The sequence below is a fragment of the Protopterus annectens genome, chromosome 11.part0 (genome assembly GCF_019279795.1).
Source record: "Protopterus annectens isolate FY-2018-M chromosome 11.part0, PAN1.0, whole genome shotgun sequence".
NCBI classification, from domain to species: domain Eukaryota; kingdom Metazoa; phylum Chordata; order Ceratodontiformes; family Protopteridae; genus Protopterus; species Protopterus annectens.
In genome coordinates, this window is record NC_056745.1 from 207,975,683 (window position 1) to 207,994,625 (window position 18,943).

Here is an 18,943-nt window from a genome sequence, read left to right on the forward strand (position 1 = left end):
TTTTGTGTCAATCCCACTACTATCCCCAAAGTGGTTACTGCACTGTACCTGAATAGGGATATCAACCTTCCAGTTTCTATCCATACTTATAAAAAAGGGTGACAGATTCCTTCATTCCCTTGAAGTGCACATGAGCTCAGGTTTTACTTAGACATAACAAAGGCACACAGGAAATCAGACTAGCTTTTTGTTGCCTTTGCATGAAGTAGAGATGGGGAAACCCTGTTAAAAACAAACTGTTTCCAACTGGATTGCTAATTGTATTTTATTTTGTTACCATTATCATGGAACACCAGCACCCAACAAAATTAGAGCCCAGTCTACAAGTGTGACAGCTGACACCATAACCTTTATTAGAGGGGCTACCACATAAGTTTGCCAGAAGGCAGCAATATGGTCCTCTTTCCACATCTTTGCCAAGCATTACAAACTAGAGACAATGTGTAGGGCCAGGGCAGGATTTGCATCTGCAATTCTCCAGGGATTATTTTCTCTTTGGCCAGCCACTGGCCATTCTCTCAACTTCACCTAACTCTTAAGAATCTTCCCAAGAGACATTACTGCAACAGTGAACTACAGAGTACATAGTACAGTTGTGTTAGGTGCTTATCATAAATGTAGATAGTCTGTAGATTCTCTGTTGCAATACCAGGTCCCTACCTCCTGCCTTCTTTTTCCTGTTCCTAAGGTTGGGACGGATGACCTCCCTCCCTTCTTTCCTAATCCCTTCTTCCGCCTCCAGATAGATCTATCCAACCCCACCCTGACACATATCTGGGGAGATCACACTTTAGGACCTAGGAGCGTGTGCGGTCAGAGTGAGGCATGAAAAACTAGAAGATGGCACTGAACGACTGCCCTGTATACTACCAATGTTCTGACGTCAGAAGTGGAGGGGTTTCCAACAGGCTGTGTGGAAATGTGAGATCTCTGGTATGCAGGCTATCCTTGGGTTCCTGCAGGTAGTAAATCCAGAAAGTCATTATTGGAACAGTGAATCTATTCAAACATGTGGTTTTCTGCTAAGTACCTAACACACCTGTCATTTGTGGTGTGTGAATTTCACATTATTTTTCCTCATGTATTACACTGTAGAGTAACATGATCAAGGTTGCCAGGACTTTAATGCTGTAACAGTGTAATAGTCTGCTACACATTTGGAAGTGTATGGTAGCATCATTCTGCTCACTGAAGCACTTTCTAAGCTTTTCTAGGAAAGCAGATCAGTGTTCTGATATTGCATATATATTAAAGCATAGTCATGAATTTGTACAACAGTATAGCTGTTTCACTAGCTTGCTTGTGGAGTGTCTCCACTGTAAACATTAGTGGTGCCATAAGCTTGGTCCTCTGTAAACAGCTTTACTGAGCATCATCACTAGACTTACAGAGAGAATGGTTTTAACATAGTGATACTTCAGGGAATCCGAGTACGTCCTACAGGTGACTTCTCAATCTGTATCCATGATGCATCTTCGTCTGTTTCTCAGTTCTTTATAGAGATGTGCTGTATGTTGTTTGATTTATTGGGATATTTCTAGAGGACTGATTCATTCTAACCACTGGTAATAACCACAAGGAAAATGACAGAAAAAGTGCATATTTTTTAATTCCTGTTAAACCTTCATGGCGACTTTAGTAATGCTGCTTTCTGTTTACATTTGAGAACTGTTGCTGCATTTCTGTGCCCCCCTGCTTATATTTGGGAGCTGCTTCCTCTTGTCTGCACTTGTTTAGTTAAATTGTAATGGACACGCGTACAGCAGATATGATATCTGTCATTTTTACAAGGGATACCTGCTGTGAGATTCACCTCAAAATATCTCCACTGAAAATGGGCTCTTGGCCCAGTTTGGACTAACCCAGTTAACAAATGTCAAATAAAATAAATATAACAGCAAGCTCTAATAGTTCATACATGCTAAATTGAAAGATTTTAATTCCACATTTGGTAAAATAAATGATTGCAATTGGTAAAGATATATACTAATATCTTTTGTTCTTCTACCAGTGATGTGTACAAATTCGAAAAATTCCATGATGAAGCTGTCAGCACTTACCGGAAGCACAGGACATTCATGCACCCCGTTACTGCAATGTTAGTGGGAAGAGACCTAAAGGTGGATGCTGAACAGAGCACTGCCTCCTAGTGTATTGTGAATATCGCTTCACAACAGTCACGTGCTGTTTGGCGTTCTTTGAAAAAAATTGCTTCAGCAGTTGCCTTTTTCACAATAGTTTACTTTGGTAATGACAAATTAAATAATTGTTTGTAATCCAGGGGCTGTTAATGTTGCATTTGCACTTAACTTTGCAGTCATGTAAACTGGTAGCATTTGGGAGAGTGTGTGATTTTTATTCGAACTGTTATTTAAAGCTGTATAAAATTAATGGACTAACACAATAAATGCTGTTACTTGAATTTTTTTGCCATTTCCTTCATTGTTTTTTTTTATCTCAGCAGGGATTTCTTTCTTCAGGTTCTTGGTGCTGATGATGACTTTAAATCACCTTCCAGAGATGTCCACCTGCCACAGAAATTAGTTTTGTGCTGTAGTGGCTATACTGTTGTAGTAAGGGTAAGAAACAGGCAGCCAGTCACTTTCTGCATCCTTAGTGACCCACTGCATTGTAGGGCTATTATTGTAGACTCCCAGGTCATTGAATTGATTTTGGCATATGAGTGAGTTTTCATGTTACTTGGCCAGTTTTCTATTTTCTTTGTTGTAGCTACCTTTGCAGATATCATTGCATGTACTGTGGTGTGAACTTCCATATGACTGTGGCTTCATACATTTGATTTGCAGAAACACAGACTGTGCCATGTCAGCTGCTGTAATGTAGCAGTTTAGTAACAGCAGACACTGTCTTTACTTTTCAGTGCGTTGCTGCTATCTAAATGTGCTTGGTGTTCATTTCCCTTATCAGGCTTTCCATGTCTTTGTTGCATGTGTAACTTGTGGTCCCTTCCGTGACAGAAGTTAAAGCATCAGTCTGTAACAGTGTGTGCCACTAATTTCTATTATGTTTCGTGGATGTTGAATAACTCCACTAATGGTGAGTGATATATTTATTAAACAAACAAGTTTTAATACCTTTAGTTCCAAAAGTGGGCTTAGAACAAGGGAGGTGATGTGTAATTCAAAAGTTTGTTCACTATGCAGTGTATGTGCAACTTGTCTGTTTTCAAAGTTTTTTTACCCTGGCTGTAGTGACGAAGGCAGTACTGGCACACAATTGTTCTTTATGCTCTGTATAATGTCATAAAGTGAGCATTGCACAGTTGACACTCCACGCAGCGTTACGGTATCACTGTCTCATGATAGGCAACTCCAGTCATCACTTCTGCTTTTTCATAGATCATAGTTGATTGACCAAAAGCTATCCAAGCAAAGCTACTTTCACTTGAATGTGGCAAAAAATAACCGATGTTTTAAAAGTGTTTTTTATAGGAGGGGCAAAGCCATCCTCTCATCCTTACATTCAGGGGACTATACCCTTTTATTCCTTGCTCTAAACATAATTATCTCAGGAATCTCTGCATACTAGCAATAAGTGTAGGCCCCCATTGCAGCAACTCTTTGGAGATGTGTGCAATTTTACCAGTCAGAAAAAATATGCAGTTGACTCACTCCCTTGGCACAGATGGGTGAAGACCGATCTAAGACCCAGTTGACCAGTGTTCAGCTAGCAGCTCAGGCATTGGCTGGGGCAGGGTGGTAGGATGATAGTAAAGAGCAGTTGTTGGCTTGCCCATCCTGAGGAGAAGGAGGCAGGTCTGTGTCAGCACCTAGTGAAATCACTGGGTGTTACACCCACAGAGGTAGGGCCTGGGAAACGCACTCTGCATATTTCTGTGGAGGAAGTTGCAGGCCATGGATGACATATGTGGAGGCATGCACATCGCAGATTTCTGGCAGCTATAGCAGAACTTTGGACAGTTGTCGAGGTTAGAAATTACACGGGTGAAAGGAAGTCCGCTTGACCTGCTACCTGCCTACTGACTCTCATCTTTCACCTTCACCTTGAATGATGCCTGGACACAGTGAAAAGGTAATTGGTGTTAATAATTGGTTAAATAGCTAATGTTATTCTGGGGGAATCTGGTGTAAGTCAGCATGGGGCGAGATGCTCAGCAGTCCAGCTTGCTTTAAGCATGGCCTCTTGTTCTAAAGTCCTTCAGAGCTTTACTGCCTCCAAGGTGTACTTTTACTGCCTCAAAGTCTGAGGCTTTCAAAGATCAATAGTCAGCTTATACTTTCCTTTGCTGGGCAGGTAAGTTTCTTTTGAGGGGAAGAAAACTTCTATTTTCTTACTTTCGTTGATGTTTTATTACTTTCCTGTTTCAGAATGTTATTTTAAAGCTAGGAATGTTGTGTTTTGACGAACTCTCTTGTGACTGTAATGTACTTTTAAATGGAGCAGTTGTTTATTCTGTCAGTTTAAAAGTAGTGTAAAGTAACTGAAAACATTTTTTCCATGGATAAATTGTTTATTTTTCTTCTACGGGGTTGGTGTAATGTTTTAAAGGACTTTTTACTATTTTTTTTTTCTGTCAGAAAAGTAAACTTTTGTGGACTGGTTTACCAGCAATTGCTGCTTGTCTTCCCTGGGAAAGAGATGCCATTCTCAGCTTGAACGTGGACCAGACTACTGGTGGGCACAGTCTGTCCTCTGTCCAGCCACAAAAAGAAAAAGTTAAGCAGACAGCCCTTTTCACCACAGCAGTCTAGCAATTGCTTCAACCAATTGTAGATGACTCTGCTCTAGTCATTTGTTGTATCTCAAACCACTTATCTTTTGACCCAGATCCCTCTGGTGTAGCACCTACAGCCACAAATGTAGTGGGGGTTAGCCATGTCCTCTATGGCATTAGGGCTGTGCTCAGTGGGCAAGATAAAAAAACTCTTGGTGGTCCTGGGAGAGTGAACAAGGAAGGTTTCACTGTTTTGTCAGAATGCTGTGCAAATCCCTGGAGAAGCAGCTGTGGCCATTAATAACACAGTTGGCCTCATTATTACTGTAAAAAAAAACAGAAAAGCAAGCATGTATCTACTCTTCCTTAATTTTTGTTGGATAGGAGTAGTTTACTGGATCTGACAGGGGATTCATTTCATGCTATTGATCTTTCTTGTAAAGTAGTTTCAAGTAAAGAAAGAGGAATTCCTCTTTTCCAAAAGAGATTCAAGATCCTGAATCTGAACAGGAAGATGCAGTTTTTTTTCCCCTCAGGTTTCTGATTCAGACTCAGAGAACTTAATTTCTGATCTCCCCACAGAGGGTTCGCTTTCTCTGAGAGTATTTCTAGAATGTGCCATTTTTTCAGTGGGAGAATACTGAGGGTTTTCAGTCCTGCAGAAAATACTGTATGTTGTTACAAAAGATTTTTAGGAAATTACACCCATTCCCCCTGTTCTGTCTGCTTTAGAGGATGTGCACGGGTTACTAACTGCTATTTTCCTGATAGTCAGCCAGCTGCCCCTAAAAAGGCAGATAGGATGTATAAAGTCCCTCAGTCTTTTAGAGATTTGTACACTATTTCCCAACCTGATCCAGCAGCTATAGCTTTAGTTGATCTCACTGCTGCCAAGCACTTAGTTATTTCCAGTCTTACTATTTATGGTAAAAATGGGGAAATTATTGATAGGTATGGGGGGAGTGTATAGTTTGACTTTGATTTGCAGTATTTTGAATTGTGTATGTTATTAATGTTTGCTCTAATTGTAAAAGTATGAGAAATGTTTTATCTGCAGTATCTTGTGATGAAAAAATCTGCTTTAAATCACTTATTTTTACACAGGTCACTACTCATAGTTTGCAGTGTGCATGTGTATGACTCTGTTGTTACTTCTTCCAAGGCTATGGCCACTGGTACTGCTTTGAGGAAGTTTGCATGGTTGCATTCTCAAAACTTCCCAGATGTTAAAAATTAGATTCTTAAACTCTCTTTGATAGAAATTTAGTGTTTGCCCCTCTACTGCAGAGGCGATCAAAAAGTGTGATGAAAGGAGCAAGCTGATCCAGGGAATCTTTAAGCCCTCCTTTTTATCTCCTCATCCAGTTTTGACAAAAAAAATTAACAGTCTCAACAAAATTCAGGTAAACAGGCATATAAAGAAATGGCAAGGGGGGTTCCAAAAAGAAGTCTAGAGCCTCCCCAAAACAAGGACAGTCTGGCAGTTCTGAATGACTTCTCAAGAGACCTTATGACCCCCTCCCACCCTGGCTCTTTTTTGTTTCAGACATTTGGGTTCTGAAAACCATTCATCAGGGTTGCAGTTGGCAAAAGGAGGAAATTCCTCCTTTCCAGGGAGTCATTCCTCATCCTCAAGATCAAATGTTTTTATTTCCACCTGTTCTTCCTAACATTCTGCCCATGGAGTGATGGAACTATTTCCTCCTCCATAGGTGAGGAAGGGTTTTTATTCAAGGGTATTCCAACTGCCAAAGAAAGAAAATGCTTGGAGACCAGTCCTGGATCTTTCTGTCCTAAACATACATATTTGTGATAGTGCCCAAATTCAGAATGATGCCACTTCACAATTTACCTCTTTTTCTTTCAAGTTTCCTGGTAACATTAGATGTAAAAGATGCTTATCACATTCACCCAGACTTCAGTGTCTGGATCATATTATGAGTTCTCTGCCTTGCCATTTGGACTATCTACAGCACCAAGAGTGTTCACAAAGTGCATACTCCAGTTATAAATCATTGCTGACTTTAGGGTGTCCACATTTTTCCATATTTAGATGACTTGCATATCTTTGTAGAGTCTTTGTCGAAGTGTCAGGAATTGTGTGTGTGTGTGTGTGTGTGTGTGTGTGTGTGTGTGTGTGTGTGTGTGTGTCTCTCTCTCTCTCTCTCTCTGTCTCTCTTGGGTGAGAAATCTCTTCTATATGCTGGAATTTCGAGAGAATATTCAAAAGTCTTATTTGACTCCACACAGGATTGTGTTCTTGGGATGTCAGTGAGACACCTCAGTTCAAAGAGTGTTTCTTCCGCAGGAAAAAAATCTTTATTTAAATTTATTTCTAAGGTTTTCAACTGAGACTTTGGTCAGTGAGACAGAATACTGCAGGATAATCGGTCACATGGCATCTGTGATATCCCTGACAAGACTCCACATGAGAAAGATACATGGTATACAGTAGGAATTTTTCATATAGATATTTGATTGCATTTAGTTGCTTTTTTATAGAATTTGATGCATTTATGTGTATTTTTACATTTACTATTGCGAACTATTTTTTGACATCATATCCTGTTCACAGGATTTAAAAGACATGTGTTGGGGAGGGCACATGTTTTCTGAAGAAGTTCACATTTTAATAAAGTGGAAGAAAGCGCTAAAACTGCATCTGCCTCGTTTGTGCCATTTCTGCATTAGGCTGTGGCTTTAGTTTTGTTCAATGGTATCTGAAATCTCTTTGGTCCCAACATCACCACCCTTTATCTCTTCAAATCCCAGTGCTGGGGTTAGTCAGAAGAGAAGTCTTTTGTTGGAGACAATGGATATCCTTAAATCCAGGTCTCCACTTCTCCCTTCCTGTTCCAAAGCAGTCAGTTGCCACAGACGCTTAGGACATTTCTTGGGGAGCAGTTTCAGGAGAGAGAAATGTGCAGGGGTGTATGACACCACAAATATAAGCACATAAATATCAAGAAGAGGCTTACCCTGATCATGATACTCAACTGTCCAAAACATCTTTGGTCCCTGGACCTCTTCAAGTAGTTATATAGACAATGCCACAGTCATGTTGTACATCAACAAGCAATGAGGAACCAGGTCATATCCCCTTTGCAGACTAGCCATGTTAGCTTTGAATTTAGTTTCACAACACAGACTCACTGTACAGGCATCCTACATTTCATCAGAGCAAAATTGTGTCAGATAAGCTGACCAAGGCAGATGCTCTCAAAACAAAACTAGATAGGGGTCTTCCAAGATTTTATCCATCTGTGGGAGTTCCTCAAGTAGAGCTCTTTGCCTCCTCCCTGAACAGTCAGCTGGCAAGATTCTGTTCCAGGACTCCATGCAAGAAGACCTGGAAGATGGGTACCTTTTCTTTTCCTTGGGCCTTGGGTTTGAATGTTCCTGTATGCTATTCCACCCTTTCCACTAATACCCACGATACTTCTGAAGATTCAGAAGAAATCACCCAAGATCATTGTGGTGACTCCCTTCTGGCCCAGGCAGCCATGGTTCTCCATTCTTTTGGAAATGGCTAGGGGAAGTTAGCACAAGATTCCTTATAAATTGTATCTACTCACACAAGAGCAAGAGTGTTTGATGTACCCCACATCATCTTCAGTTGATGATAGGGTCTTAATCCTTTTAAGGTGTTTGTTTACTGAGGATGTGCATCAGGTACTAATGGAGACAAGAAGCCTGCTTCTAGAAAATCACGTATTAGGAAATGAAAGGATTTTATAGTTGGTGCCAACAACATAACCAGCATCCATTCAGGGATAGTTGTTCTCTGGTGTTATAATATTTGTGGGTGTTACTATCTTTTGGTCTTTTTTTTTCCTCTATCAAAGTTCATTTGTCTGCCGTTTCAGTATGTCTGCCCATAAATCCTTCTCTTTCAATGCACCCTCATGTCAAAACTTTCTTGAAAGGCCTCCAAGAAAACCAGTGGGCCATCATTGGGATCTTAATTTTGTGTTAGAGAAGTTAACACTTGCTACATTTAAACCAGCTAATCTGGCTGACTTCAAGTTCTTAATGGAAAACAGTTTTACTGATTGTGCTGACCTTGGTAAGAAGGTTATAGTGAGTCATCCCAACCTCATTTTTCATAAGAACGGTTTCTTTATGAACTAGTCCTTATTTTATGCCTAAAGTGTATCTGAACTTTAAGCCAAGCTATCCATCTCCCTGTTTTCTTTCCTGAACCTAAAAGTGAACGAAAAAGGATACTCCGTACAGTGGATGTCAACAGACAACTCTGGTACTATCTTGACAGAGATAAAACTTTCAGATCTTTGGATTAGTAATTTCTTGGGAAGTTAAGAAGAAGGGGCAACATCTGTCAAAACAGACTATTTCCAAATAGTTGTCCACCTTTTGTTTTGTTCACCATAACAAAACTTAGAAGGCAGGGTCAAGGCCTACTCTATCAGGCCCTTGGCTTCATTTATGGCATTTTGGAAAGGGCTGGATTCTAGAAGTATTCTAGAAGTTGCTACTTGGGCCTTTGTAAATAGTTTTACAAAGCACTATAAGCTTGATTCCTTCTCTAGGTCCAGATCAAGTTTTACGTGGACCATTTTCCAGGGGCTCCTGGACTCTTTTTGTCCACCTCCCAAATGTAGTTGCTATGGTAGTTTACCCATATAGCTAAGGCTACTGCAGCAGTGATCAATATGATGAACACAGTACTGCTGTGTAAGTTGACCTTATCATAAAAGTAGATGTTCACATGATCACTACTGCAGTAGCCACCACATCCCTATATCCACTTTTATTTTTGTTGTATTTTTATGCCATTGTGAATATTTTATTTATTTTGTTCCTAGCATTGTCCTTTCAGAGCTCAGCCGCTGTCTGTCTCCTTGCACAAAAGCTGAGAAAGGCTTTGCATCCAAATTTGTCTTTTAGTCAGCTCAAGTGGAGCCTGTTGACAGTTTTGGTCCATGGAAGGTACCCTGAAGCTTTGAAAGCTGGCTGGCTTTATATAGTATGCAGTATATAACCCATGTATCTAAAGCTACTGCAGCAGTGATCATTCAGACAGCTTACACAACTGTACTTTATAAAACACCTACATTATTTCATCAGGTCTGTGTAAGATTTCTCAGTGTTCTAATGTTGTGCTTGACTTTACCCTTCAATAGACTGGAGCACCTATACTTCCAATGTAGGATATGCCAAAAAATTCCATGACTGGGTAAACAAAAATTTTCTCAAGAATTGTGTAACTAGGTATAAGAATAAAAGAATTCTGAACAGGTGCAAGAGTGGCTAAGGATTACTTAAACTTATTACAAAGTCATTGGAAGGGTAGTTTAATTTTAGCAGAGGATTTTTAAGGGCATGTCTAGTATAGCAGATACAAGTGAACAGAAGAAATCTAAAATTCTAGCAACAACTAAAGCACTAAACATGAATTAGTAATAATAGTTTAGTTGATTTAATAATAAAAACAGAAGATCATTGTTCTTCATTCATTATTCTTGTACACATGGGATGCAAACTAGAACTGATAGGATTTATGCCCCTGCAAATTTACCTAATAAAATGAATTATTTTAAAACTATTCCTTGTCCTGTATCTGATCATAATACAGTTAGTACTAGTATATTAATGGATAAAAGGAAATTTCAGATTATTTATGGAATCCCAGTGTATATGTTATGAAATTAAAATAATTCAAGGGTTACTTTAAGGAACAAATTGAGAATTGTTTTTGTATCTTTGAATGATAATGGTCAGGTTAGTAAAGTCATATTATGAGACTCCTTAAAATGCATGTTAAAGATAGAAATGGAAGATGGGCTAATAATAAAATGAAAGAACAGGATAAAGAGTTGTTAGAAATACAAGATAAAATACATAGTGAGGTTTGTACAACAAAGATATTAGATAATACTGAAGTCATTAAAAAAATAATGACAAAATATCAAATAACTTTAAATTTAATGTTAATGCATAAATTGAAGAAAACTTTTGAAAAAATAAAATTGTGCGGGTATGCATGACTTCAAAAAATCTACATAGATTAGCTAATATAAGATCACAGGATCATAGAAAAAATAGGAAGTTACTAGGCTATTGGCCCTGAGGCCCTTACAAGCCTAGCCAAGAATTTAACCCATGTTCTAACAAGTCAACACCCAATACCACACAGGTGGAATCCCAGGAGTGTATTTCTGTTCCCCATCCAGTTATTCTGGTTGCGCATAAAAGAGGGTTAATGATAATAGAAGTGAAATATTAAACAAAAAGGCACAAATCAATAATATCCAAAATCTCCTCACCAATAAGCTTACTTTAGACACTGGGAAAATGCTTAATATTGTTTAAAAAATCCACGAGGATCTTAATAAAAATAAAAATAATAATCCTGATGATTACAAAATTAAGTATTTAAAGAAAAATGTTACTAATAAACTTAATGACCAACAAATATATCTGCTGAATAAGCCTGTTACCGTAATAGAAGTTAAAGAAGCTTAAAAAAGGGAAACATGATAAAGCTCCAGGGTTATATGGTTTAAGTATAAAATTATATAGTCTTCTGGTTTTAAATATTTTACAATAACTGAGTGCTTTCAGGATAATTCAGAGTGACAAAATAATTCTTCCTTCATGGAAATATTCTGCAATCTCACCTATATGTTAGCAATGAATGGATAAAAAGTTAGTTCTCTCATATAGACCTATTTCATTATTAAATGTAGACTGTAATATATTTGCTTCCATCTTTGCTGCAAGATTTAAGAGCTATAGTAGTTTTATAAAGATCAAACAGGATTTGTAGTCAGTGGATTAATGTATGGTAATATAAAAAAGGTAGTAACTATCTTAGACTTAGCAGAAGGAATAAACACAAAATTGGCCCTAATTAGCTTAGGTATCAAGAGAGCTGTTGATTCTGTAGATTGAAACAGCTTGTTTAAAACTTTAGAAACATATGCATTTTCAGAACAGTTTGTTGGAATATAAAATAAAAAACTTCTATAGAGACTCCAAAGCATATGTTAAAATTTGAGCTTCCATTTCTCAAGGATTCATATTAAACAAAGGTACAAAGCAACAGTATCTCTTGTCACCTCTACTATTTGCATTAGTTATCAAACCCTTAGCTAGTAGTAATGGAAAAAAAAATCATGGATTCTCAATAAAGGATTGTCAGTCTAAAATACAGCTTCTTGCAAATGATGAAATAGATGAGTAAAATGACAAATTTCAAGAAGTATCACTGCAGAAATTTAATAATAAAACTTAAACTTTAGTGTTAAATCAGGTACTAGATAGTAAGTTTAAAGATGAATATAAATGTAGCTGGGAAGGAAAACTAAAATATTTAGAAATAGAAATATATCGAAATGTGAGTAAGGTCATTAATAATAATTTTGAAGAAATAATTGAAGTGTTACTTATTAAAAAAGTGTAATGAATGTTTTCTTTTTAATTTTTGAGGATAGGTTAATACTTATTAAAAAAATGATATACGTGAGTGTTTTTTTGCATTAAATAGTTTTAATACCTGACAAAAACGTTTGAAGAAAATGGAAAAAATGTTAATTTCATTCTTATGGTATCATAAAAAGCCAAGCATTGCTTATAAAATCTTTAAGATTATGGGAGTATGGTTGTTTTAGCTTCCCAGTTGTGGAATCTTACACCATTGCTGCGAATTTTAGCTGTGTTATATTATGGATAGACTCCACTTATATTAGTCAATGAAAAACCATTCAGGACCAGGTTATACTAAATTCCTTTAAGTTAATCAAATACAACAAATTAGAAATATGTGACAGTCCTTTCATCTGTTTAATAAAATTTACCTTAGAAGGAAATTTGTTGTTTAATCCTTAGATGCTGTATATATGACATAAATTCTTCAGACAGTTAAGAAATATGTTTTTGAAACACCATTAATATCAAAATGGAATTTTTGTGCCTTCCTATTGCACACATCTCTAGATTTAAGAAAACTCAGAACAGTATTAAAACACATTTACTAAAAATGAATGGATTAGTATTATAGTCTGACTGCTTTTGAAAAAGAAAAAGGAAAGTCGCCAGAATATTTAATAAAAGATTATAAGTCGGATGACATTTGTTAACCAGTTAATATTATCCATTAGTAAAAAATAAATGAAATTTGTACATAACGTGAGTGAAGAGGAACAGAAGACTATTCTCCCATTATAAGAATGTATGAGTGGTATTATCGAAAGCAGAAACATACAAAGAACATTTATCTACATTATATAAGTTAATTATAAATAATGGTTTTGATGCAAATGAACTGTCCCTTAATCAACCTGCATTATATAAGTTAATTATAAATAATAGTTTTGATGCAAATGAACTGTCCCTTAATCAATCTGCATTATATAAGTTAATTATAAATAATAGTTTTGATGCAAATGAACTGTACCTTAATCAGTCTATTCAGCTTCCTTCCTTTTTTTTTCTTTTCTGCCATCTGCCAGTGAGAGGGTTCTCCACAACATGGACTTTCATAGCTCAGATATTATTTGGATAAAACAAAGTTATTTGCAATTCTGAGCAACATTTTGTTTCTTTTCATCACAGGATTTTGGGTTTAGCTATTTCCAAGCAAACCATCTCCTTCTTGATCTCTAAGGAACTTTTCTTTTTTTTTTTTTTTATTCCTTTCATAAGATCATAGGAGTTTACTAGGGTCTATATTATAAGATTGACGTTTGAAAACCTCGAACAACATATGGTCGACACATATGGTTGATATCTTCAAACAGCGACCTTATAAAATGACAAAAGAAAAAGGTACCCTAACGGGTTTAAGCAGTGGGGCAAGCCCCCCTGCATCCCCCACACCCCCACTACTTAAATATACCAAATCCGAGAACGCACTACATTGCAGTAAACGAAAATCTCCCCTTACTGAGATTTCCGTTTACACACGAGATTCTGAGCATTCGATATTCTCATGTTGACAATGTCAGATTTGACATTGTTGGCTTTTGAGAATATAATATAGACCTGTTTACTAAGCTGTCAACCCGGAGGGCTGTCAACCCGGAGGTCATTTCAAGCCTAGCCGTTTCATCCCAATGTAATACCATAGATACTCTAGTCAATACCCAGGATTGTATTTATTAATGACTGCTCCTGCCCAGGAGGGTTTTGGGTGTTATCCCTAGTAAGAATTTACAGTGCCCCATCCACTTGTCCAGGTTCCTTTTGAACAGTGTCATAGAGGTGCTTCACATGAATTGGCAGCCTATTCTGAAGATGTGGCAGTTGCTGAGAGACAAAATTGTCCATCCAGCATGTCCTATTCAAGTCACCAGTCATATTTAGGTCCCTGGAACAGGTAGCTCTAGTCCTGTTTGATTTATGGATGTGTAGCAAATTCATTAGGTTTGGATTGGAGATGGTTCTGTATGCCAGGCATAAGTCTCCCCCTAAGAAGTTTGTATGATGCTGATTATAGTGACAGTGACTTTAGTTGCTCTGTGTAAGGTACGTGCTGGAGTTTCTTGATCTTAGTTAGAAACCTCTGAAATCTCTCTAGTTGCTTCAGGTGCTTTGTATAGTACATGCCAAAAGGGGCATTATACTCATTTATCAATTATGGGCCTGATTAGTGACAAATATAGAAGGATTATAACCTCCTTTGCTCTAGAGGCGATGTCTTTGCTAATTAAGTGTGCAATCTAGGTAGCTTTCCTTACTGCAGTAGACACATGGTGGTCAAAATTAAGGTTGCAGTGTACTTGTGATCCCAGATCTCTTGCTACTTCGTAGGTACCTAGAGTATTGTTAATCTGATAGTGTGACGGGATATTGTAGGGAACAACTATGCATTTCTTTGCATTCAGTTTGAAACCGTGACTAAGACACCAGTCAGTAGTCTGCGTAAGACCCTCCTGAAGGATGCTGATAGCATTTGGAGATCTGATAATTGCAACCACTTTGCAGTTGTCCGCAAACGTGTTCAGGCACAGTCCCTTAATTTTGGCCTGAACTTCTGTGAATTGTATACCAAACAGTAGGTGACAAGTCTGTGGTGGATGTAGAGTCACCCACTTTGATAATGTGTGACCAGTTTGTGAGCCAGTTGGCAACCAATCTTACAACAAAGGGGTTTATATTCAAGTTTATTGGTAATGCCTGAGTGTGGGATTGTGACAAAGGCCTTTGCTAAATCGAGGTATGCTTTGTGCACAGATTTGCCCTCCTCAATGGTCCTGGTCACATTTTCAAAGAAACCCACCTGGTTTAACAGGCAACATCTGCCCTTGACAAAACAGAATTGGGTCGGATCCAGGGTTTGAAGTCACTTATGTCTTTATTTATGAGGTCCATGATGATATATATGTTCCATGGCTTTACAGGTGGGCTAGTCAGACTTTGGTGTCTATAATTCCCTGGGTCTGTTGCCAGCACACCTTTGTGGAGTGGAATAACTGTTGCTGTTCTCATTTCTACAGGAACAAAGCCAGTTGGTTAGGCTGTGATTGAAGAGGGTACTTAATGGTGATGCTAGTTCATTTTTTAGTTTGTTTAGAAGATGCTGTCTGGTCCCACAGTGGCTGTGTTTTTTGCCTTAGACAAGGCTTTAATGACTTGCCCTTTGGATATGTAGGGGGCGGGTGGGGGCAAGGTTTGTGGTAAGTTTGGAGGGGATAAGGGAGTGAAATTTTTCCCACATCTGTCCTCTAGCAGGTTTGCTTTTTCTGCGGGATCAGTGTGTGTGATACTGTTAGTCATTAGTTTGGCACATGCTTGGGTCCTACCTTTTAAGCTATGTATGTAGCTGTAAAAGTCCTTATGATTATCCTTGGCTGTGATTGCTAAGTTTTTCTCAACGTTATCCATAGAGGATTTGATTTGACATGTTGTCTTATTTGCTTGTTGAGGCTGAGGAGGGTGCTTTACCATTGTTGTGGCCTCGTCTTAATTTTCTTAGACAGCAACTTTTTGCTTTTGGTGTAAAGTTTGTTGATGCTGGATGTCCACCAGGGTGGCTCTTTTTACTTGAGGCTCTTAATTCTTTCTGGAACAGCCGAATCTGTACACTTATGCAAGTGATTGTATAGGGCTTTAGTGTAAGCTTTGGTGTAATTCCGACTTCCAGTTGGGGTGGAGCTTTGAATGCATTTATGCCTTCCCCTAGGAGGTATAGTTTGCTTTGGTGAAGATTTTAAGTCTGACTTCGCCCTTTCTGAGTTCTGGTGTTAGTGCCAGTTTTAAGGCGACTGATTTGTGGTCAGATTTAACTAATGAGGGTCTGACAGTTGTAGTGGTGCATCTGTTTGTCATGTTAGAGAGGGAACAGATCTAGTATGTTTTTTCCTCTTGTTGGGGTTTGAACAGTTTGTTCCAGAGCATTTGAGTTAAAGTCAAGAAACTTTTGCAGTACTGAGTTAGAAATAGAGTAGGTTTCCCAGTTGGTGGCAGTATAATTGAAAGTGCCCATGACCAGAGTGTTTGGCAGTATTTGGATTGACTCCAGTGTGGTCAAGTAGGGCTCATGTGTATCATTATCTATGGAAGGGGATCTCTAACTAGCTATGACTTGAATGGGAGTGTTACCCACAGTAATGTGAACATGGTGTAACTCCATGGAGCTGTCCAGTCTAACTAGTCGGGAGGTGAATTTAGTATAGATAGAAACACTGCCTGCTTTGGTTCTCAAGTGTTTGTTTTGCAGTTTGAAGGTGTGGAAGGCACTGTAGCCTTGCAAGGCTGGGGTACAGTCTGAGGCCTTGAACCAGGTTTCTGTGACTGCACATACATCTACATCCTCTGGTGATAGAAGTGCTTCCAGGATGTGCAGGTTTTGATTTAGTGTTTCATAGTAAATGTCTTTCTTTGTCTGTAAAGGCACATTATTTTAGGGCAGTTGCCTCTTGTGCTTTTTTCAAGGGTTTGGACACCAACTCCATCCATGAAGCTGCTACTTGGTCCTCTGTTCATACTTTTACTAAGCATTACAATTTGAATGTTTTCAGGGCCAGGGCAGGTTTTACCAGGGCTATTCTGCATGGGTTTGTAGAGTGTTCTGTGCCTTCCTGTTCCCAGTCGTGTTAGCTGTTGTACTGTACTTTTAGTGAAGAATACTACAACAATGATATGGAAGGACATAGTACAGTTGTGTAAAATGTTACCGTAACAGTAGATGTCCTCCTGTTCACCCTTGCAATATTTGGTCCCTCCCTCCTTCCACACTCTGTTATGTGGAGAAATGCTTGTACACTCCTGGGTCGAATATTTCTCCTTTGTGTCCAAACGTTCAGGACACTCTTCCTTGTCCTCTGGTCACTAAAACTTGACTGGGTGTGGCCTTATTAAAGTCATGTAAGATAGGGTAATGACTGAATTATTTCTGAATGCATCTCTTGCTCTGCACCCAAACATCCTACTGGGCACAGCTACCATATTTCACATTGCTCAGCAAGAAGTAATTTTAGGTTGATTCTAACCCTCAGATCTTCCACCTTGATTGTCCACCCCAGGGTCCACTATTACGCCATGTCTGTATGCCACTGATTTCCTCCTCAAAAGTGCATAAACTTAAATTATTTTGCATTGAAGCCCAGCTGTCATTTGCTAGTCCACTCAACAGCTCTCACTAGCAGTCCTTGTGGAGAAATGCTTGTCTGGCTGCAAAAACTGCTCTACTTTTCTGTTGTCTGCAAACATGTAGATACTGCATTCTAGCCCTAGTCTGTCTCTCAAGAATATTTTATGACCTGTCCTCCTACAGACCTCTGTGATGCTCATCTGGCCACTTTTATTTGCCATGGACAGCTGCTGCCACAATACCACTCTGCTTCTTATCCAGTAACCAGTTAGGTATGAGTCTTCCCACCCTGGGTCCTACTCCATATTCTCTGACTTCCCTACTGCCACTTGTGCAGCACATTTTCAAAGGTCTTGTGGAAAAGAAGATGCTCTGTGTTCAGAAGATTGTCTGATCACCACTGCAGTGAACCATTTGTAGAATTGGGTGATGCAGGACTGACAAGATTTTTTTTTTTTGAAGATGGGCTATTGCCCACCTGCAAAACCATTAACATTTAACCAGCCTGCTTCAGAGAATACTTTTTATGGCTTTCCTTGAGATGTAAGTGAGACTAACAGGTCTGTAGTTGCCTGATTTCTTCTTCAGTCCTGTCCTTGTATAAGGGTATCTGTCCTTGTATAAGGGTATCACTCCTTACCGTTCTCTAGCTCACACTTGTTTCCTGGAGAGAGTATACTTCGCTTAACAGTTCAGCATCATTCCTATATGCTCTTTTTAAATGTAGAGGGGTACATTATATGTCATTTTCCTCTAAAATGTCTTAAGACCTCCCTCTTCATATCCTCCCTTGTCTTCTCCATCTGCCTGTTTGTCTCTGTTTAGGTCATCCCACCATTTTGTGCAGTCCTTTCCTCCTTTATTATGAATTTTGATGTTGCTGGGTGTCCAGCAAAGATGTCTTTGTTTGCAGAGGAGTTTAGGGTGATCTTGTGAATCCAGAAAAGAAAGCATAATTACAAGCTCTGATCCCCTGCATATATTAGTAAACTCCATTACCGTTCCTTAATAGCAGAAGAGACAATAGCATATCTAGTCTGCCGTTTTGAATGGAATTAACGCTCTACCTTCCTTCCATCCCTACATTCTCTTTACTCTTTTCACACCTGTCCCATGCCCTCTTGAATGCATTGGTGGATTTCTTCTCCACCACCCTTTCTGGTAGATCATTCAGTGGGTCAACAACCCTCTCTGTGAAAAGGTACTTTTGGATATCAATGGCGTAGTTGGTCTGTACGATCTGATGCATTTGCTTTGCCCTTCTTCTTCAGAATGACTCGTATGTATACCTCTCTGATACGATCTTGAGTTAAGGACATCATGTCCCCTGTCTCTTTTAGTCTAAAGTACGATGAGCTGTATTTTGTTTTGTCTCTGATCACATTCTTACTTGTGTCCAGTGACTTTTCTAGCAGTTTTCCTCTATTTTCCTCCCAGCACTGAATGTTTTTTTTTCATTTATGGTCTCCAGAGCTGTGAATATTTAAGGTATTGTCTGTCGCCAAAGCCCTGTGGAATGGAAGCATTAGATGCCTTTTCTTCTCAATATGATCCTAGTGGCCCATTCCAAGCATACTCTTTTGCCATCAGTCCCACTCCTATCTGGTACTTCAGTGGTTGCTGTCATAAGCACAGTACTTTGCATTTGTTTACACTAAACTTTAACTGCCACCTTCTTTCATGCTCATTCA

General features: G+C 38.7%; 1 protein-coding gene across 1 annotated transcript in view; it reads left to right on the forward strand.

Moving 5' to 3' along the window:
- LOC122814921 (leukotriene A-4 hydrolase-like) overlaps positions 1-2,422 on the forward strand; it is a 403,509-nt gene extending 401,087 nt beyond the window's left edge. Inside the window, exon 19 of the mRNA XM_044087185.1 lies at positions 2,012-2,422. Coding sequence (XP_043943120.1) covers positions 2,012-2,150 — 139 coding nt within the window. The 3' untranslated portion in view covers positions 2,151-2,422. The remainder of the gene's footprint in view (positions 1-2,011) is intronic.
- The last annotated feature ends 16,521 nt before the right edge of the window (positions 2,423-18,943 follow it).